The sequence below is a fragment of the Apodemus sylvaticus genome, chromosome 7, assembly GCF_947179515.1.
Source record: "Apodemus sylvaticus chromosome 7, mApoSyl1.1, whole genome shotgun sequence".
NCBI lineage: Eukaryota > Metazoa > Chordata > Mammalia > Rodentia > Muridae > Apodemus > Apodemus sylvaticus.
Window position 1 is genome coordinate 78,339,603 of NC_067478.1, and position 23,208 is coordinate 78,362,810.

Below are 23,208 nucleotides of genomic sequence, written 5' to 3' on the forward strand. Positions count from 1 at the left end.
GTTGTCACCCAAACCTATTGATACACTTTCTCTCCAAAGATGCCCTATATAGTTATAATCTTTGTACAGAGTCTAGAATTCAATAAAGCATGCTGAAACATAAAAAAAATCTTAAAACACTTCCCAAAAAGCCATGTAATTAAGACCAAGAAAATAAAAGGAAAATTAGAAGCATCATTAATAACGTGATTAGGTTACAGTTCTTCAGTGGTCGCCCTTTTTCTGAGCTCCGGGATGGGGGGTTAGTCCTGGGAACGCTTTAGAAGCCGAGTCTTGCTGACCATGACAGGACATATCTGGTTGGCAACTAGGCTGAGCTGCATCTCAGCACTAGGATCCGAACTCGCCTGCGAGGAGCTGCCAAGCAGCTTTGAAAAACCATGCAGCCTAAGGAAGACGTGGTAGTCTTCGGACGCCAGGCCGGGGAGTGGAGGAGGCTAGGCCACACCGAGGCCAGGACTCTCAGCTCTTCCTGTAAGCACATTCTGTTCTTCTCCGCTCTAGTGAACAACTACACCGACAACATGGAGACGGGGGCAGTGTGCCTCCCCGGGAGTTAGGACTCTGCCCATCTGCAGAAAGCTCACATGCAGAACAGGCACAGGAGCAGAAGTGTGTGACTTCGATTAGACTCTGACATAGACCATGACTCAGGAGTGCCAGAGTCTGGCATTCTTAGCAGACGACCTTTATTATAGTGTTTTAGGATGCCTTGGAGGAAGTCAGCTCAGTGGCACCCCTAGTTAGCACAGGCTGGCAGTCCACTGGAGCCACAGGGGCGTGCTACCCTCCACTCTTCTTCCGGCTTTGCTTTGCTTTCCGAGGCTTCAGGATGGTGTAGTTCACATACACTGTGTATTGATCTGACAGGAAGGGAACATAAAATGCCCGAAGCAACTTGGAAGACCTGAAAGAAAAGACAGGGAGGGGGAGGGATTTCATCATTTTACCAATGGCTCTGAAAGTTGAACGAAACCAAGCACTACCCCAAGGATAATGTTTTATATGAATACAGAAAAGTCTACTACTTAGTTACCAGATCATAATAATAGACACATTATCTGTTACTCAAGCCAAACAAAACAAAACAACAAAACAAAACAAGACAAAATCTATCTCCCTAAGCCATCTGAACAGCCTAGTCAGAGCTATCGGTCTGCATTTTGCATTTGAATGTGACAGAGAAGTCCCAGGGCATACAAAGGCTGTGATGACTGAAATCCACTCTTAACACCCAAATAACTTCTGAATCCAGAAATACAGAACAAAATATAGAATTATAGAACAATTACATAAATGCCAAATGCTCATTCAATTCTGGCTCCAGCTCTAAGTTACCCTAGAGAGGGGAGAAAAACTGTTCTGGGGACCTGAACACAAGTCTGTGCACAAGCTCACATGTGAGAGCACAGTATGTTCTCAAAAATTCTGCTCGTGACTGAAGTATGAGGACTGGAGAGTGATTTGGTTTTAAGTTTGTTTACTCCATCTGATAAATCTATGAGAAAGGTGGCAATGTTCCCAGCTTCTCAGACAGAGCAGAGTTTGTGTCTGCTCAGGGCCACGAAGGTTAAACAGCTTGTTCAAGTTCATGAAGTGACTGATAAGAGCCTCATCCAGGTTTGATTCTAGAGTTCACAAGCTTCACCATTATGGCTTAACCTGCAGCCTACAGATTTATGCTTTCCTGAAGAGGTTGTAGTGGCAGCTTCAAATGCATCACGAATTACTTCCTGACTGAATTTTTCAGTCTGAAAATCCAAGTTGGCCCAACTACTGATACCGGAAATGAGATAGCTGAAGGGTGTCCACGGCCAGTCCTTTTCCAGATTCTAAACTTGTAAATGTCAGGTCGGTGTGGCCTTTGCACGGCAGCCTACCTCTGGGCTTGGCAGACTCCTGCAATGCCTGCACACAATGGTATCGCACTTGGCAAACACACCTCTTAGAGACACTTCCCAACTGAAATGCAGGCAGTGCCCTGTACTCAACAGAGACGCCCTTCACTTCAACAGCCAACAGCTCAAGGGCTTGGGAACAGAAAAAAAGCTTAGAGGAGACTCTGGAGATAAAGCAGGGCTCGTGGGAGCAGAGTAAACAAGAAGAGGATGAACCTGGCTCAGACAAGTTAATTTCCTCTTTTTGCTCACAATGCACAGATAAAGTGATGCTCCAAACAGAAAGTCTAAAGCCAGCACCAATTCCCTCAGGTCAGTGGCCATTCCAGAGATGACTCCTGTTCATTAAGTCACACACGCTTGGTGGGACTCAAGCCCTGGGCCAACATCAGGATCTGCAGAATCAGCTCTGTTTTCCTTTTGGATTAGCTCTGTAGCAGCTTCAGTACAGAATGAACCATTGGAGGTGCTTACATACTCCACCGAACACAGCTCAGAATCCTTAGGTCAGTACTTTCCACCTCTAATGTCATGAGAAGATACTCCACAATCCTCAGACAAAGTACACACACACAGATGAGAAGCAGGCAGCAGCTGTCCACTGACACAGGGAAACCAATGTGCAAGCAAAGTTCACACTGTGGTCCGCAGGTGGCTGTAAGGATAGATGAATAGCCTCAAGGCTAAGAAATGAGAGGTTGGATCAGCACCTGCCACCCAGCCTAGTGACCTTAGGCTGATCTGCAGAATCCACACAGAAGGAAAGGGAACAGACTCATCAGAGTTCCCTTCTGAACTCACAAGCTGTCTTCTGACTTCCCATGTGAATTCCTTCCCCCACCTCATAACACACACAATACATAGTAAATGTGACTAAAAAAAAATAACTGATCAGTAAACAATCAGCCCCTAGCACAAAAAGAAAGTAGCATATTTTCTATCCAGTTGCCTTCACCAGGAAGGACAGCATCATGCAATCTTTGCACTAAGACCCTGGATGATTCCCGGTATAATAAAGAAACACGTCCTGTGCCCTACCCATTTTTCACTTTCCCAAAAGTTGTAAGATTGTATTTGGGACAGTTCAAAAGTGCATGAGCTGAAGGAAAGGATACAATGGAGGAGCACAGAAAACAGATATTTAAAAACCGCTGACCAGTCTAATTAACTTTTAAACCCTTAAAAATAAAAAGTTTGAATTAGGAAACAATAGAGATTTCACAAAAAATACCCAAGTACTCTTTTTGATGAAGCAAGGATAAGGAGAGCCAGGTGTGGCAGGATTTTTCGTGTCCAGTCTATTTAAATATTAGTGCGGTAGGAGGCCTGTGATTGGAGAGGGAAAAGGGAGATGGAGCTAAGAGTTGCAGAGACAGAGAGAAAGGGCGAAGGGCAAGATGGAAGACAGACAGGAAGACCGTCCAGATCCCATGTGGCTTTAAATAGGCACAGGTAGCTATGAATATTATATAGAGATAGAATACTTGGGATAACTTGTCTGATCTGGATGGGCAGCTTGTAATTATCAATTGGCCCTGAAATTATTATGTGGGATCTTGTGAATTGAGAATTTACTGACAGATAAATCTGACTGGTTAATAATAGGCTTCTAGAGTTTTGTCTTACTGGGTTACTGGAAGGTGGGGCCGCCGACCCCAGGGGCATTTATGGCTGAGGGAGTACGGCAGCACTGAGGCAGCGAACCGGAGCTGGGAAGACTGCGATCGGCTGCTGATCCACGGGGCTGGCCGTGGAGGCAGCAGGGTTGGCGGGAGAGTAGCTGGATGGAGCACGGGAGCTTGGCACTTGGCACTTGGTGGTTCTTTTTAATATTTCCTGCAACAGCCAGGAGCAATGATGAGCTAGCTGGATTTTATTAGTGACAAGTCTGAAACCTACCATCTTTCAAAATGGATGCATCAGGTTCATGCATAACAGCTGGCTGAAATTTGTGACATCCATCTCTGGAATAATGCATGTATATGTGTGTGTTCCCAACAAGGAGAATATAGAATAAAAATTCAGAATATATGTCCAGGAATGGTGGCCCACATCTTTAATTGCAGCATTTGGGAAGCAGAGGCAGAATGAGCCCACTGAGTTCAAGCCCAATCCAGCCCACAAAGCCAGTTCCAGTAGTTAGATGGCTGGCTATACCTTGTCTCAAGAAATAAAACAAAAAACACTGTGTGTGTGTGTGTGTGTGTGTGTGTGTGTGTGTGTGTATCTATAACCAAAAGAATGTGGAAAAAGTTTCATGTATTATATTTCCTTTTTTAAAGGTTCATTTTTATGTGCAAAGTGTTTGTCTACATGTATGTATGTGTATCACGTACATGCCTAGTGCCCAAATGCATCAGAATGAGGCATTGGAACTAGAGATACGGACAGTTGTGAGCCATGACGTGGGTGTAGAGAAGTGAGCGCAGGTCCCCTGTAAGAACAGCAGTGCTCTCAGCCATCTCTCCAGCACCCACTTAGGATATTTCAAATGAATGAATCTTTCCTTACCCTGCAATTCCTATTTTTGTAAATAAATTATAAAATAACTAAAAAACATAAAAGCAGACAGGGTCTATTGGACCAAGACCATGAATGCTGGTGACCATCTTCCTAGTGTACTGACAGGTAACAGCACAGAGGTCTACATATTTCAGAACACAGAACATACGTCACCAAAAACACTGACTAGACTGAAATGGAAGGTCCACTATGCATTACTGCTGGGTATAAAAAGCAAGCTGGACCAATAAGAAAGAGAAAGGAGACTGCGACAAGATATCTACAATCCGTACAGTAGAGGACTGTCATCTAGAGTATGTGAGCTCCCTACAGTTCAGGACAAGTAACTCAGTGGGAAAGAACTGCGAAGGAAATGAATGGCAAACAGCTAATGTGATCTGACAGAATGCAAGCCTGGACGTCAACTCAACAACCATGTTTGCAAAAACTATGAAGTCTGACTATACCTAACACTGGTGCAGACAGAGGAAACAGGCATGTCAGTGGAAGAGGGGGCCACAGCCACATGCATAGGCAATTGTAGTAGAACCAGTCAGAACAAGCAGCAGGCATTGTGGGGGCTTTATTACTTTATGATGATGCGTCTGTTTATTTTTATGCTTCATAAATAACTTGTCTTGTTTTCTGCTTATTATACCAGAAAATTTCAAACATATAAAGTTGGCAAAATATTACTTAAAACATTTAAAACGAACAATTTTGTCCCAAATTTAGAAAAAAAATTCTTTCCTTCCTTTCCTTTCTTTTTCTTTCTTTCTTTCTTTTTTTTTTTTGTTTTGTTTTGTTTTTTCTTTTCTTTTCTTTTTTTTTTTTTCGAGACAGGGTTTCTCTGTGTAGTCCTGGCTGTCCTGGAACTCGCTCTGTAGACCAGGCTGGCCTCGAACTCAGAAATCCGCCTGCCTCTGCCTCCCAAGTGCTGGGATTACAGGTGTGCGCCACCACCACCCGGTCCTCCCTCCCTCCCTCCCTCCCTCCCTCCCTCCCTCCCTCCCTCCCTCCCTCCCTCCCTTCCTTCCTTTCAGATAGTGTCTCACTGTGCAGCCCTGACTGGTCTGAAACTCACAGAGATCTCCCTGCCTCTGACTGGGATTAGATGTGCACTGCCATGCCCATCCAGAAAACCTCAGCTTCTTCACTGCGACAACTACACATGCAGATCTGCACGCCTGCGCATAGCCGCGTCATCTTTTCTCAGAGGGCTAACGGTCTCATTGAGTTCGTATTCGTATCTGAAAACAACTGGCACACAGCCATAACTTAGTATATGTACTCCTACAGCACCAGCACACACATTCAGAAGAGAAGTCAAATGCTGAGAACCGGACAGGACAGGGGAAACAGTTAGTATCCATCTTTCCATCTCAGTCAGCTGTACTCTGGTGACTCTGGCTCAGGGTACAGTCAAGTCTTTTCAGTATGTTTTTCACAATGTGTACAGACTTACTTGCTAACTTGCTGAGTGCCCCTTTATTCCTACATTTAGATTGCAGGGAATGAGTATGTTTTATCTATGCCTGATACTACTATATGATGAACAGCATACATATTGGAAGGATGCATGGGTAGGTGGAGGGCAAAGAAAGTGGGCAAAGGATATCATAGTAAAGAGTTCAGCTGAGCTCAGCCATACTGGGCACCATCAGGTGACGCCATAACTGAAGGTATGAAGGACAGATAATAGACAAGTCCAATTCCGAGTCCAACAAGTTGTGGTTCGGGTTAAGCATCTTGTCAAGGACAGACATGAAGTGAATCAACAGACACCTCAACTCTGCAGTGTTCACCCAGTGTGGAGCCATTGGAAAATTAGCATGAAATTCTAAACACAGCATCCGGTGAGGAGGCTTTCATAGGTAAACCTGAGCAGGAAAGCCTATAAAAGGAGAGAGCACGAGGTCTCGTCAGAGCATCCTGAGAATGCAGGTCTCCTCAGCCGCCACACACAGCCACTAGCTAATGGCTTCCAGAAGTAAGGCAGAAGCTGCCATCGTGATATGCTGCCCACCTCAACATTAAGAGAAGGGAATCCCTGACTACACCAGTTTCTTAACCATTTGTATCTGTAGCAGCTTCAACTGTTAAGGAAGACTTGTTATACTACCTTGTTTCTGAAGAACGGAAAATCAAATTTATAAAACCAAAGAACGGCTAAGCACTGGAAGATGGAGTCTGCACACATGCACACATGTGGAAACATAAGTCAGAATGATCCCAAACTAAAACAGAACGAATACCTATCAAAGTTCATGCCACAGGTTCATACGTTTCATGCAATGAAATGCCACAGTGTGACTGAAAGAACACAAGCGCTGAACATTAGAGTTGCTTAACAAAGCATGACTACGACTGAATCTGTAAGGAACAAGACGTCACAGCACGTGTCATCATCATAGAAGCCCAAACACTTTATCCCAGTAAGAGAGCCTCTTAAGCAATGCAGGAATGAACAGATACGCACAAAACAATTGCCCAAGCAGTATAACTAGCTGACAGCCCAGAATGTGTTCTGATTCAACTGTCACCCCATTTATCGGGGTCTGAGAGCTTTCTGCTGTGGAGACTTAAGTCTGCACTTGCTGACATGAGCAGAAGGCTGGCAGCTAGTTCCCCACACCAGCAGCCAGTGCAAGTGGAAATACTGAGCCAGTTTGTCAGCTGAGACAGACAGCCTTGTGACACTCAGGTTTCCCTCCCATTTCTACTTGTCTGTCTGTCCATTCATCCTCCTGCCTGTCATCCATTCAACCACTCATCCCTCACTCAAACATTAAAGGCACATTTAGCCTTGCTGGTTCAGCCCCACTGAGTCCTTCCTGGAGCTGCTCTTTCTCTTGCAGATAGCGCACTTCTCAGTGAGGTATTTTCTACACCTGTCTGGGCAGAACTGGCCCTTCAAAGCACCTTCAGATCTAAAGACAATCTGGGTTTTCCCTCACAGTTCAGTCACACTCAACCTACTATCCTTTACTGAGCAACGTTAATATTCAAAAGGCTGGTACTGGGCAAACATAAGGGTGCTTTTAACAGGACATGGGGTGAGGACACTGCTTCAGTCAGTAAGCACTGCAGAGATAACTCACACTCCCATTTCACAAGCGTGACACAGGAACGTGGCTGACATGCTGGAGGGCCCGTCCTAGGGATAGGACAATGCTGCATCTCTCTCTAGCTTGTAGAACTCTCCCATGAAATCATTCATGATTCTGCAAATGGAAGGAAATGCTAGCTTTCAAATCAGATCATCTAGTCTACCTCCCTAGCATCTAATGTTCATCTTCCACAAGGAAATGAAGCTTCAAAAGTAAAAATAGGTTCTGTTTTCTTTCTTTTCAAACATCTTAGTCCTAAATCCATGAGGCAGAGTAGACCAAAGCGGGAACCTACACAGTGTGGAGGAAGGAAGGAGGGGCTACAGTGGCCCACGAACTGGCGGCTCAGCTGATTCACACAGTGTCCATGTCAACAAAAGAAATGGTATTCTAAGGGGCCAAATGACCTTTCAGGTTGGAGTTCAGAGTCTGCAACGTCGCCCTGACCCATGTGTCTGGAATAACACTTAGCCTTCAGCAGTTTATCCAGCACTTGGGCCACGGTGCTGACCACTCAGCGTAAGCTCCAAAGGGCTGTGAGGCGGCATGGTTAGCATGTCTGCTGAAGCACAGATTGGACTCAGCAGTACTGCGACATGGGCGCCCAGTGAATCGTGCCCTGATATGTACAGCATCTGGCATGACATCCTAGCCTCTGCACCAGTCACCTTTAGCCAACATTCAGAACAGTTGGGAAAGACTTGCTATTAGGCAACTGGACCCTTCTGACCTTCAGTCCTGCCAAGGGTTGGGGGGAAGCACTCTTCAGTCTTTTCCCATCTGGTAGTGATTCAGAGATACAGGCAGCGCACAACGGAGTCTCTCAGGCTCAGCCCTGCTCCTCAGACCCTTATCCGGGCTTTATCTGTGTGGCAGAAGAGCACTGGAAACCATCTCAAGAAAAAGACTCTGGCAAGCTTTAAAGGTTTGAAATAACAATGAGTATACTTTGCCTCAACCATTTTTATTTCACTAAGATACAGGCTTCTGGCAAGACCCTTATCTTGCTCCCTTTCTCCTTTGCACTGTTACATAAATCCAGCTCCAAGAAAGTAAATGCAGGGCTAGAGAGATGGCCCAGCAGATACAAGGATGCGCTGCTCTTCTGGGGAGCTTATGTTCCGTTCCCAGCATCTAGACCAGGTGGCTCACAACGATCTGCAAATCATGGTGCACACACATACATGCATTCACACATAAATAATAAAAAATAAGTAAAAAAAAAAATATATATATATATATAAAGCATGTAAAACCCACCAAGTCACACATTTAAGACCCTCTAATGTAATGTGTCAAGGATCATAAAGAAGCTGGAAGAAAAGCTGATGCTGTCAGCTGCCCGGTCTGTTAGCCTGAAGCCAGGGCCAACCTCAAGCACTGACCTCCTCAGTCTACGCACTCGCTCAGTGGAGACGTGGACATGGACTTTCTAGAGAACTCGTCGTCCCACAACAGAAAGCAGCACTCACTGGGCTCTACAAGGGATTAAAAGGTTTGTTCTTTTACTCTCTCTGTCAGCAGATTTCAGTGATTAAGGAACTGAGACATAGGCAACATGCAATGAGTCTTGAAGCCAAATCTGGCCAAAGGTAGCTACAACATTAGATGGATGGAAAAGTATTTGGGAAAAATGGGGAGGGGCAGGGGGATGAAGGGAGGCAGCAGACAGAAGCTGACAGAGAACGAAAGACATGAATTCTGCCCTTCCTGTTTCTCAGCATCCTGGGCACCAATGAGGGAGGTGAGGTGCCACCGTGCCTGGCATGCAGGGAACGGACTAGAACCCACCACTCACTGGTCGTGTGGAAAACTGATTCAACTGATTCAAGACCAGATGCAATGTGAAGTGTGCCAACTGTTAGCCATCAAATCCTGCCAACACTGTGGTCTCCTTTCCACCTAGGTAGGAAGGCGAAATGGCCTTCAGGGCTGCCCCTTTCCCTCTTTTAAGAAATCTTTGAATTGAAAAATACTTCAGGAGGAGAATGGCATTAGAGAAGCTGTGGAGATTGTGTAACACGTCCATATGTTTTTGGTACTTCTGTCATAGGTAGACCAATCCCCTCTTCATCCCTTGAGCATGGCTGCGGCTTGCTTCCTTCCCACCAGCAGCAGGATGAGGGAGAAGCGATAGGTCTGTCTTCCAAGGCTAAGTCATAAAGCAACGGAGTGCAGCCCCCACGGTGAAAGGCAAAGCCACAGGCAGGAATTCTGGGTGATGGCCTCCTCTGAGGTCCTCCTCTGAGGTCCTCCTCTGAGGTCTAGCCGAGCGCTAGTCTCAGTGGCCAGAGGTGTGGGTGGGAGAGTGGGAGGCCTCAGCTATCTTCTGGTGGCCAGTGCACGAGAGACCCTGAGGAAGAACCAGCCAGCTGAGCCAGCTGTGCTCTTTACAGCTTTGAGAATGGGTGCTTGTCACACTGCAGAAAGCTTCTAACTAACCTACCCTTCACAACACTTGCTCTGGTAAGCCCGGTATTTCACGGAAATACAGTTCTGCCTATGCCGGCTCCTATCATCCAGACCACCCCATCACACAGGACACAAATGGATATAGGCATACGGGTGCGATGGTCTTCAGGCCTCACAGTTGCTGGCTTTACTTCTTGGGAGGTAATTAAAAAGTCTATAGAAATTCTCTAATTAGCCAGCTAAAGTTCAGGTTTCTATGCTGGGCACTGAAAGAACAAAGCAGCAAATATCATCACATTCCCCACCTACAACTGAGGCTGCAGTTGGGGCCCGCTGACTAGGAAGGGGACTCTACCCTGCCAGCTGCTGTTTCAACCTGCCTCTGTTCCTCACCTGTAATTAAATCTGCTGGAGTTGGAAACCCTGCCTATGTTCTCCCAGACTGTTGGAAGCATCTAATCATGAAAGTCTAGAATTCAGTTGGATGAGGCTCCAGAATACTCTAAAATGGAAGAGGCACAGACGGAAGGCAGCAAACAAAACGGAAGTGCCTATGAGGAGCACCTACAGGTGGAGTGCGTTACACAAAGCAGTGCGGGGCCTTTAGAGCATTTCCAAAGCTGCACACAGAGCCCACTCTTCAGAAGGCCTGGAGAGGCGTCCCCACAGGGCTCCGGGTTCCACACTCATTTATTCCAGCGCTCTCCTGCACTCCTCTCAGGGCACTCTTGGAGGAGGCATTACATCCACCCCACATGTCAAGCCACTTTATACAAGTAGCAATTATGTCCTGATTCAAAGGTTAAAACCCTCTTGTTTAATAAAGGATGTAACATGAGCTGGCTATAGAATAACAAATCTGAACATTCTCTTTTGGGGCCAGATAGATGACTCCACAGTTAAAAGCACTGGCTTATTTTCCAGAAGACCTCAGTTCAATTCCCAGAACCCTTGTGGAGGCTTACATGCATCTGTAATTCTAGTTCCAGGGGATCTGATACCCTCTTCTGGCCTGGGAGGGCACCAGGCACACAGTGTACACAAGTAGAAAAAACTTTTAGTGATACTGTCGGGTAGATTGATCCCATCTCCTATGAGTCTGACAGTCCTTATAAGCACAGCCAGACTCTCGTCATGAGAGGCTCAAGGTCTAGAAACTGAGGCTAGCACCAGCCCCATGTGAGCAAAGCTATAAGCTGGTCATTGAAATCCTCTGCCTGGATGCTCCAGCTCAAAGGCCGTGGGTCTGCAGGCCTCTGGAAAGCAGAGACTCCAGTTCAGAAAAGAGGACACAGGCCGCCATGCTCCCGATGGGTGAATCTGTCTCCAGAGCCCAGCAGCCAAGGCCTACCTTCCATACCATTCAGGGATTTCAACCATTTCTCCCACTATATCATCTTAAAAATTTATGCCTGCACACAAGTTATAAGAAACTAAAACCCTCCAGGAATAGGGGTACAGCCCTTTAATCCCAGCACTTGGGAGACTGAAGCAGGTAGATCTGTTAGTGGCCTTCCACATGCAGCCACTGGGGTCCCTCATATTAAATCTGCCACAATCACAAAGACATACCAATAATCTTTAAGTTGCTTCTCTCCTGCAAAGATTCTCCAGTAACATTCTCTCAAGAGTATGTATTTTAATGTGTTGGTACTCAAAGTATTCTGATCACTCCCTTTCAGACAACTGAGGTCCTATACAGACAATGTCAGCAAGGGATGTCAGCAAAATGATCAAGGAAAACTGTGCAAATCTACATAAGAAATGTAAGGACAACACAGTCCAGAACTCTGCAGAGCTTGTCAATTTACTTAAAGGTCTAACTTGCTAAAAGGCTTTCAGTTTGAAAGGACTTTCATGCACAGCTCTCATTTAGTCCCTACAAAGTACATAGGATTCCTTTGTTTTATGGTTGTGGAAGGTGGGGCATCAGAGCAGTACTGACAGCAAGGAGCCGAGATTAAAGCCACTGGTTCTCAAACTCCATGTCTCTGTAAGAATCAAACGTCTTCAATTCAGAAGCCAACGGATTTCTCTCACCGTATCATCTTAAAAACCTATGCCTGCACACAAGTTATAAGCAATTAAAACCCTCCAGGAATAGTGGGGCAGCCCTTTAATCCCAGCACTTGGGAGACAGGAGCAAGTAGATCTGTTAGTTTGAGTTCAGTCAGGCAGAGGCCAGTCAGGCAGAGCCCTGTCTTGGAAACAAACCAACAACAACAATGAAACAAAAAGAAAAAACTGAGAGGGAGAGAGGGAGGCAGGCAGAGTGAGAGGAAGAAAGGAGGAGAGAGAGAGGGAGAAAGGGAGAGGGAGAGAGAGATTGAATAAACACCCTCCTGAAGACATCCAGCTCATGGGAAGGTTGCTTGGGATCTGCTGTTCCTCAGAGAGGAAGACCCTTCCTAAGCCAAGTCTCACTGTCATAGCTTTCTCAACTTAAAACCGTAGACACAGAAGATGAAGCCCCTTAACGAGGCAGAGGCACTGGGGTGCATGCGCTGCAGAAGTCCTGACACTGGAAGATGCAGTCCCCTCATCCCACCTCCCCAATGAGGCAGAGGCTGGGCACCGGGTGCATGCGCTGAACAGACTCTGACACCATCACTACTGCTTCTCTATCCTAGCGCACTCGTCCATTCCCAGCCTGCCACCTTCCACAATCTCTCACCCCTCAGTTCCTTCCTGTCTCCCTTGTTATCAACATAATGGCACAGCCTCTAATAAGACTCCCCCCATAAAGCGCACCCTTTCAGTCTCTGTTGCTTTGCTGTGGTTTCTGATTATCCACCCCACATATGTGTTTTCAGCGTCTTTGTTCAGAAAACCAAAATGTGGAAACAACCAAGTCTGCAGCCAAAGGAAGAAATGATAACAAAAAAGTACGTGTTCAGCAATAAAAGGGCCAAGGGCCGTAAACTGGGTGTTATCATGCCAACCTTCCACAAGAGTCATCAGAGAGGAAGGAGGGGAATGGAGGAAATGCTTCAATGAGATCTGGCTGTAAGGTATTTTCCTAATTAGTGATCAATGGGGAAGGGCCCAGCCCACTGTGGGCAGTGCCATCCCCAGGCTGGAGGTCCTGGGCTCCAGAGGAACGCAGGCTGAGCAAGCCATGGGAGCAAGCCAGTGAGCAGCACTCTTCTACAGCAGCACTCTTCCATGGCCTGTGCATCAGCTCCTGCCTCCAGGATCGTGCCCTGTTTGTTCCCAACTTCCTTCAATGATAAACAGTGGTGTGGGAGTGTAAGCCAAAGAAACCCCTTTTTCTCCCCAAATTGCTTTTCAGTCATGGTATTTGATTGCAGCAACAGAGACCCTAAGGCAGGATGGTACATACCATAGCCTGAACAAAACTTAAACATACACTGAGTGAACGAGGCTGATTAGTTCCTTTCTGTTGCTGTGACAAAATACCACGACCAAAGTAATTTATGGGATAAAAAAAAAGAGTTCATTCCGGCTTACGGTTGCACAGGTAGTGTCATGGTGGCAGCAGAGAAGGAAGCTGCCAATCACACTTCCATTCACACACAAACGACAACAAGCCAGCTGGAAGCAGGATAAGACTATAACTCAAAAAGATGACCCCCACCGCCAGTGACAGACGTCCTCCAGCAAGGCTGCACCTCCTAAAAATCCACAGACAGCGCCACCAACTGGGGGCCAAGTATCCGAATATGAGCCTACGGGACACTTTTCTCATACAAACTATTATGGAAACCAAACATAAAACCATATGCATTGTATAATCCCACTTATAAGAAATAGCCAAAAAATGCAAACCTATAAATAATTAAATTATGAGTTGGAGTTGGAGCTGGTAAGGTAACATACAATTGTGGTTGTATAATTTGGCATGAAAACTGTACTCCAATAAAGTTGCTTTTTAGAAAACTGGTTAGATTTGCCTTACAAGTGTGGCTATAGTTGAAGAAAAAAATTACAACTGGGCGGGGAAGATGGCTCAGCAGGTACAGGTGCCAAACCTGAAACCTAAGTTCAGTGCCCAGAACGCACATGGTAGAAGGAGAATCAACTACTGCAAGTTGTCCTCTGGCCCAATGGAAGCCATGATATATGCGTGCACGTGCGCATGCATACACACATACACACACACACACACACACACACACACACACACGAGTTAAAAGAGAAAAAGCAGATATTACCCTCACCACATTCAAACTGCAGATGCCATTTCCTAGTTCCCTGAGGAAAACTGATGCTATCAAAGGAAATGCTCTGCACTTTGCTCATCACAGGCACATGACTATGAACTCTTCTGTACTTAAGATTATATAAAACTCAGAGATCCGCCTGCCTCTGCCTCCTGAGTGCTGAGATTAAAGGTGTGCCTCGAGTTCAAGGCCAGCCTGGTCTACATAGAAAGTTCCACGAGGACTACACAGAGAAACCTTGTCTCAAAAACAAAAATAATGATGACGAGGATGACGTTAGAGATTACATAAAACTTCAAACCATCCCTGGAGAACTTTAGCTGGAGAGGCACATGTGCCCTGAGGCTGTGGTGTCAGACACAGACAGACCCCTCCGCCATGCAGAAGGCTCTAGCAGGTGCGCCTTACACAACGGCCTGGGCTTTTATCTGCGGGAGTTCCTTCTCTTGTCTAACTCAATGGCAGTGCTGCAGCAATCCCTTCCTTTCTCCTGAGTCACCTGCTTTCAGTTGTAGCAAGAGTCTTCTCATCAGCATGTGGCTCAGGTGTTTTCTCATCTATTTTTTTTAAAGAATAGTTTAGGGTTATAAAATAGTTTTTAAATTTCCTGGAAATAATTAACAATTACAATAAAGTAGCAACATCTAAAAATTAACATATTAAAGTCTATCCCTTTTGTATAAATCAGCAATGAACAAGCAGAATTTTAACTTAGAAAATCAGTAACACTTATATTAGAACTCCCCCCAAAAGATATACTCTTTTCTAAATCTACATGTGTACAAAATCTATACAAAGAAAACTACAATGAAATAAATCAAGGAATGATGGACAGAGGCATTCCTGCTTGTGAACAAGGCAGCCCAATTCTGAGGTTGCAGTTCTTCGCAACCTTACTGTGACATAATCAATCAAAATCCCAGCAAATTTCACAGAGACCAAAAATCTAAGTCTAAAGTTTATACAGGTAGGCAAAAGACCCAGAATAACCAACACAATATTAAAGAAGATGATGACAAAGTTATTTGGAAAAATGACCAACCTGAAGACTGAACATAAAGCTATGTCAATCAAGACTGATAAAAAAATTCATAGATAGAACAGAATAAAAAGTCCAGGAAATGTCTATGCAGACACAGACAGGAAATGCAGACACAGACAATTATAAATCTCTGAGAAGGGAGCAGAGCAAGAAAATGGAAAAGCAAAAGGCTTTATATAAAAATAAATGAATCTAGACACAGATCTTATACCCATGTAAAATTAACATGGATCATAGATCTGAATATACAGTGAGAAATATAAAACTCTAGAAGACAGCACAGAAACTAGATCTTCAGGTTGGCTGCCAATTTTTAGATATAACACAATCAATAACAAAAAACAGATAAGATGAACTTTATTAAAATCAAAATGTTTGCTTTTTGCAAAAGACATTATCAAGAGCAAAAGTCTGAGACTATCAGACACACCTGCAAAATGTGCATCTGACAAAGGATCTTGAATGAAAATACACCAAAGAATTCTGTAAACTCCACAATAAGGATACAAACAACTCAATTAAAAACTTAGTCAGTGGGGACCCAGGCCCTCTGCACATGTGTGACAGCTGTGCGGCTGGGTCGTCCATCGTGTAGGATCCTAAAGCAGGGGAGCAGGGGCTGCCTCTGACGACATTGCCTTGCTGCCTTTGGATCCCTTTCTGCTTCCTACTGAGGGCTACCTCACCTAGCCTCAGTAGAAGAGGCAACTCCATATCCATGGGAGGCCTCCCTGTTTCTGAGAAGGGGAGGAGAAGTGGGGTAGGGGATGTGGGAGTGGGGGACCAGGAGGAGAGGAGGAAGTGGAAGCTGAGATCAGGATGTAAAGCAAATAAATAATTTAGTTAATAAAATTGAAAAGGGGAAAAAATGAGTCCAATGTGCTAGAAAGATGGCCAGTGGCACAGCACTTGCCTAGCAAGCATAGGCCCTGGGCTCAAGCCCCAGCACTGGAGAAAAGGCAAGAGGAGGAAGAGGAAGAAGAGGAGGAGGAGGAAGAAAGAGGGAGGGAAGGTGGGAGGGAGGGAGGGAGAGAGAGAGAAGGAGGGAGGAAGGAGGGGGAGGGGGCCCAGCAGCTTTAAAAACACCTCATCCAGACAGACTTACAGATGGCAAATAGGCAAATAACAAGCCATTCCTCCTAGTTATTATTAGAGGAAAGGAAACAAACCAGAGGAACCTCCCTCTGGACCGAAGGAACGTAGAAGGGCAGCTTCCTACTGAGCTAAACAAGCTCGCACCACACAATTTAGCCATCACACTCTTTAGTAGTGCCCAAAATGCGAATATGGCTATTTATGCAAACGGGCCACCCTAATCTGATCATTGGAAATTCTGAACAATTTAAAGCTTAAAACTTTCTCAGTGCTACACCATTAAAATTTGCTTCTTGCACAAAATCTGTAAATAAAATTACCCCAGGAGCTAGAGAGATGGCTTAGCAGTTAAGAACAGCATTGCTCTTCCAGAAAACCTAGGTTTGATTCCCAGCACCTACATCAGCTAGCTAGCTCCCAGCTGTCTGTTAACTTTAGGTCCAGAGGACCAAAGAAATGTCTTCAGTCTCCAGAGGACACCCATTCACATGTGGTGCGCGAGCACAGACACACAGATACACACATACACACACACACACACACACACAAGCAAACAACCGAAAAGAAAACATCTTGGTGGTGCATGCCTTTAATCCCAGCACTTGGGAGGCGGATTTCTGAGTTCGAGGCCAGCCTGGTCTACAGAGTAAGTTCCAGGACAGTCAGGGCTATACAAAGAAACCCTGTCTCAAAAAACCAAATAACAAAAACAAAATACCAACAAGGTATATTTATAAAATATAAATGAAACATAAAACAAAATTTGTGCATAGACCTGGGTTCTGACCTTAGCTAAGATATGTATATGCACACATTTCAAAATATGACATCTGGAACCCTTCTGGCCCCAGTATTTCAAATAAGAGGCAGTCAATCTGTAATAGCTTTATTCACAATTGCTATTACAGACTACATATGTGCATCACCTCAATTCACAATAAAACAGTTGTGGTGACTCACATCTATAATCCTTGCAGTTGGGAAACGGAGGCAGGAAAATTGCTAATTTGAGGCCAGCCAAGGCTACTTAATAAAACTCATCTCAAAACTTGTTCCCTGTGCTCTAATTTGATCCCTGGTGCGATGGTGTGTGGCTCTGAGAAGTTGTTTGGCCACATGTGCAGAGCTCTCCAGAATGGAGTTAGTTCCCTGAAGAGAACAGACAACTGGTTTACCCTCTGCCCCATGCTAGACAAGAGAAGTCACTATCTGAAACCTACAGGAGACGCACACCAGAATCTGACTGCTAGCACGCTGGCCTTATACCCAGCTTCCAAGACCATGAGGAGGAAGCGTCTGCAGGCTCAGCCCCACAGTCTAGGGTAATTTCTTATATTAGCATGAACTGAAACAATAGCAAAAATTTGAAGGCTCTTAAGTCCTTTGATGGGGGACAGACAAAGCCTACTTTGACCACCTACCTAAAGGTGTAACTCTTGGCTCTTGTCAGAGGGCTCTCTAACTTTCCCTCAGCACTTACCGTCTTCCAATGGGCTGTGTGCAATGACTAATCTTGACTGTCAACTTGACTGGATTGAGAACCACCTAGATTAGTCACACACAATCTGTTGAGTATTTCCAGAGAAGTTTGACATAAAAAAAAAAATCAATGGGGTGGGGGTGCCCTGAATATGAACATCATCATTCAATAGGCTGCAGGCCTGCACAGGACAAAGGCTGGAGAAGCAGGAAACAGGTGCTACTGCCACGCCTGCAGACATCAGACCCCAGCAGCTTCAGGCTTTCAATGAAGAGTCATGCCGCCAACTCTGGAGGGGGCTTCTAGGTGTTCAGCCTGGGACAAGGGTTATGTCATTGGTCTCATATATGCTCTGAGCTTCTCTCTTCTTGGCTGACCAGCTGTTAAGTGCTCTGGCTATCATGTGTGCTCTCAACAACCACCTTTCATAATTACATATGCATTCAGTTGGATCTCTCCTCCTACAGAACCTTAATATATCATACAATCCACTTCCTCCTTTATGTTTATTGGCTGTGTCCCCTGTTTACCTTCAGACAGTACGCTTACAAACACCTCACAACTCCAATTCACACTTACAAACACCCCCACACCTCCAATTCACACTTAAAATACCCTCACACCTTCGATTCACACTTACAAACACCCTCACACCTCCCAATCACACAAACACCCCCACACCTCCAATTCACACTTACAAATACCCTTACACCTCCAATTCACACTTACAAACACCCTCACACCTCCCAATCACACAAACACCCCCACACCTCCAAATCACACAAATACCTTCACACCTCCAATTCACACTTATAAACACCCCCACACCTCCCAATCACACTTACAAACCCCCCCATACTTCCAATTCACACAAATACCCTCACACCTCCAATTCACACTTACAAACACCCCCACACCTCCCAATCACACTTACAAACACCCACATACCTCCCATTCACACTTCCCATCATTTTTCTTACCGCTAATTCTAAGGTCCCTCTGGCTCTTTATTCTGAAATCTTCACTAGACTTGGCAGGCATGATGCAGCACATTTGCAGCCTAGCATTTGGGAAGCTGAGGCAAGAGGATAGTCACAAGTTCAAGACTAGCCTGGTCTGCCTATTGAATTCCATGCTAGCCCTGAGCTACAAAGTGAGACCCTGTTTCAAACAAAAAAATAAAATCAAACAAGTCCTACCAGTACTTGCTGAGCTTTGAGTCTGAAAATTATGGACATCGAGCTCTTGAAAGTACATAGTTAATCTTGTTAGCAATGTCAGAATGCTCGGTTAAGACAGTTAAAATCAGTTACCAAAACTAATTAAAACCTTATTTGAGTTTCCACAGTGGACCTACCTGTACTACTCAGAGCCTTTCATTACGATAATAATAGAATGTACTTTGCATTCCGAGGCCTCAAGAAGAGAATACTCTTAAAATTTCTCAGTACACATGGGCAAAACTGTAAGATGCCTTGGAATCAAATAAAAAGGAAATAAGAGTTACTAACAGCCAGGGACTGGATTCTCAGCTCCAGCATCACTGATTAGGACATTTCTCATGATTGAGCCACATACCTAGATGCATCCAGAAATGGTCTGTGGGCCAGGCTGACCCATTCTTCTCTGTTGGATGAGTAGTTTGGCTCCCGAGGTGTTTCTCTCATAGTATCCAAATCCACTAAGTAATGGCATTTGCTGATGTCAATCTGAAACGGGAAGGGTCAGATCTCCATCAGACACTGTGAATATTTCTGCAGACTGGGGACCCAACTACAACCCTAAGAATTCCCACAAGGTGGTAAAGGGACAAGCACCCAAGCCACCTGTCTTCTTCCACTCTACAAACACACGGGCTGTCACTTAGCCTCCCTGGGACAGCATGCACTTGCTCCGATAGGCACGTGGGTATTTGTGGGTGGTCTGCAGCTACTCTGTTTTTAAGTCCCTCTAGCTCACAGACACTTATGAAGCCAATTCAAGTGTCCAGCTTATCTCTAGAAAACCTATCCTGTGCTCACCACTGCTCCCTTCTATCTATCTTATCCTAGAGATCTAAAGGGCATGAGTAACAGAGGTACCAGTCTGTGAGGAAGCCCTGACTCTTCTGAGGGAGGCTAAGGCTGCACTGCACTTTATAACAATACAGCAGGATCAGGAACTTCTCCTGCAAGAAGTCAATAGAATGGACAGAGGCGCAGATAGAACTGTCTCCACAGCAAGGCTCAGTACAACTGAGGAACTACAGCTACAGGACTGAAGGGCAGGAAAAGTATAGATTATCAGTCGGTAGCCATTCAATAGCTCACAACATGGGCACCCCAGGACCTACATGTGAATATAAATGCATTCCATCCTAAAATCGAAAAGGCCTATTCATCAAAATCACCATTATCAAAGTAAGACAATAAACACAGACTAGAAAACAGAGGGCATCAAGCAATCAAGGCTCACAGTACAGAGGATGAGCCCCTGTCAATCACTGAAACAAAAGAGACCACCCCCAACAAGAACAGGTGAGTAGTTGGGCTCCCGAGGTGTTTCTCTCATAATATCTAAATCCACCCTGCTACTTTTGCAGAGTAAAAGGTCCAAGCCCATTTCTGGGTTTAACAACCTACCAAGAGCCACCAATCCCTGAGCACAAAATCCTAATCCCTGTGTAAATGTTCTTCCTTGGGTGGAAAGGTGTCCTGGGACTTGGGAGTCCAGGAAGAACCAGGCAGCTCTGAGAGGAGAAGATATCTCAATGGAAGGGCATCCTGAGACATGGGAGTCACACAGTTCTGGAGGAAGTCTCCTCAGCAGAGGTGCTGCAGCTCCGGGGGAGGGCATCCCTAGCCAAGCTCAGGAGCCTTGCCCCTGTTCCTCCTCTGATTCTTCCCTTCATTGCTTCTTTGCTTCTTAGCTTCTTCTGATGAAGAGTCACACCAGGAAGCAAATCTTATAAAAGGGACTCATTGGAGAGACAATTCTAGGAGGAGGAGAGAGGAATCCAGGAGTGGCTGCCTCTGCTTCTAGGATTGGACAGTAGAGAATTAAACAAAGGGCAGGGCTTAAATAAGATTTCTTAGGGGGTGGAGCTTTCCAGAGCAGAAATTTCCAAAGTAAAGATTGGTGGAATTTCAAGTCCTGAGCTTACGTGTTTTCCTGTTCTCCATGCTCAGGGATTGGTGGGTTTCGGTGGGAAGTTCAAGCACTGCTGGGTTTTTCTGCTCAAGGATTAGTGGCTTTTTCCACCCCCTTTTCCCTGCATCAGGCCCATGAGTTGAGATGGGAAGAACTTCTCAGCAGGCGGCTTTGGTGAAGCACCATCACTGCTGAGCTGCTTGGGGAGGCTGGAAAGGTGGTGTGGCCACCCTGGACAGCTGCAGGCTGAGGTGGGAAATGCCTGTTGGGACAGATGCCACCATTCTGACAGTTCCTGATGCTTCTCTCGGGGACTACACCCTGGGCTCAGCTTGAAATCCCACCAATCCCTACCCTGACATTTTCTGCCCTGGAAAATTGGTTTGCCCAAGAAACCCCATAAAAGCCTGTCTTCTGCTCAGTTCTGCTGTTTCTCACCAGAGCAGGGTCAGCCGCCATCCTGTGTCTCTCTTGTGTGAGGTTTGCTGTGCAGTGTGATTTTGTGGTATTCCTTGGCTTCCAACTGCCAAGACCCCTCTTTCCTGGCAGCCCTACTTGGAACCTTCCCTAATCATCCTAAGGTACTCCCCTCAGAGTTGTGGCACTTCTATTGAGGAAGGAGGCCTGTCCCCTCAGAGCTGTGACACTTCTATTGAGGAAGGAGGCCTGTCCCCTCAGAGCTGCGATAGCTCTACTGAGGAGGGAAGCCTGTCCCCTCAGAGCTGCGACAGCTCTACTGAGGAAGGAGGCCTGTCCCCTCTGAGCTGTAATACTAGCTTGGCACATGAATAGGTATTTCAAGTAGTTCTCAATGAACAAATGAAAAAGTGCTCAATTTCACTAGTAAGCAGAAAATGTAAAGTTAAATCACAATAAAAAAATCACATTGGGAAATGTTGGCCACCATATAAAGCAACAATTATCCATTAAGGTACTATGAAATGTTTAGAAAACTACTGGGTAGGATTACCAAAACAGAACATCTGAATTTCTTATCATCCAACCATTTCGTATGGTTTCCAAGGAAACAATAATTTCATATAATTCAACCTAAAATATATCTATCCGAAATACCTGTATCCTTAGGACAAATCAAAGAGGCACAAAGCAGAGCTGGCAAGAGGGCTCGGTGTGTGAGGGGACTTAGCACCAAGCCTGAAGACTTAAGGACAGACCCCAGGAGCCAATGGTAGAAGCAGAGAGCTGACTCCCTTAGGTTGTCCTCTGATCTCCACATGTATGTATGCCATGGCACAAGTGTGCCCTCACACATGTACACAAGCAACATATGTGCATACTTATAAGTAAATAAATGGAAAGAAAATTTAAAAGAAAGACAAAAGCAAGAAAAATATTGCTATAAAAGTCAGCAGGCTGCCTCATCGATGACGAAGAGACAGTCAGAGGAATCACTGAGAAACCCTGGGTCTGGGGACATTCTAGTCCTTGTCCTAGGATGGCTTCACAGGGATGTCCTCTTATAACAATTAACTGTATATTAACACTTTGCACATAAGGTGGCAGGTTATACATGAGGAGAGACTTGTTAATGTGCACATGAAAACAACCTGGGTTTCACTGGCTTGCAGCAAGCCGTTCTTTTCCAACTTCTACCTCAGAGCAATGTTGTTATGCTCTCCCGGGATTGTTTCTGTGTAAAAAAGACTTTTGTCTTACATTTGTCTCTACATATGGGCTGTTCCTCCAGGGGAGAGAAAGCACACTGAGAATTGACGTCAGACCCAATTCCATTCCACATAACTCTCTAAAAATGGTCCTCTGCATAAACATTGCAGGAAGTATCCTTTTTTTTTTTTTTTTTTTTTTTTTTTTTTTTGTCTGAACACCCACTCTGCAGCTCCTAGGCGATTGTAAGAAGATTTAGCATTTTTTTGAAGGCTTTCCAATGCCATGCCTCTATTAAGGAGAACCTGCAAGGGGTGATGGCCTCATGCTCAGACTCCTTCCCACAGTCTGTTACCTGAAGCCTGGCCTTCCCCTGCCAAGCACACCAAGAGTCTGATTGTGAGGCTGGCTGGTACAGCCTACTGTAGCTGGAGATCGTGACAAATTATCATCCTTTTAGCAGTTAGCTTGGGCCCTCCTACTTATTTAATCACCCCTAAGGAACGCCTAAGGAAATTAAATTCTTTTAAGTAAAGGTCTTAGAAAGATATCAAGGTAAAGCCACATACACATAACAGTACATTTTTTAAAACGTTATTCTCTATCTTATCCCTTGGAAAACAGTTACTGAGAACTAAAACCCAGGACAAAGGCCTCCAGAAACAGGGCTGAAGCACCATCAGGCAGGCTCTTCACTCAAGGGAAGATAAAGTTATTAGGAAACAGTAAG

The 23,208-nt window shown here is 45.2% G+C and overlaps 1 protein-coding gene across 4 annotated transcripts in view; it reads right to left on the minus strand.

Moving 5' to 3' along the window:
* Positions 1-654: 654 nt before the first annotated feature.
* Positions 655-23,208, minus strand: part of Alg9 (ALG9 alpha-1,2-mannosyltransferase) — a 64,447-nt gene continuing 41,893 nt past the window's right edge. For 3 of the 4 annotated variants that reach the window (XM_052188363.1, XM_052188367.1, XM_052188365.1), the window contains 2 exons: positions 19,302-19,432; positions 655-907 (listed from right to left, as the gene is read on the minus strand). In XM_052188363.1, the coding sequence (XP_052044323.1) occupies positions 784-907; positions 19,302-19,432 (255 nt within the window). In that variant the 3' untranslated portion in view covers positions 655-783. Of the gene's footprint in view, positions 908-19,080; positions 19,198-19,301; positions 19,433-23,208 lie in introns of all 4 variants that reach the window. The other variant, XR_007978833.1, reaches the window with a different exon arrangement.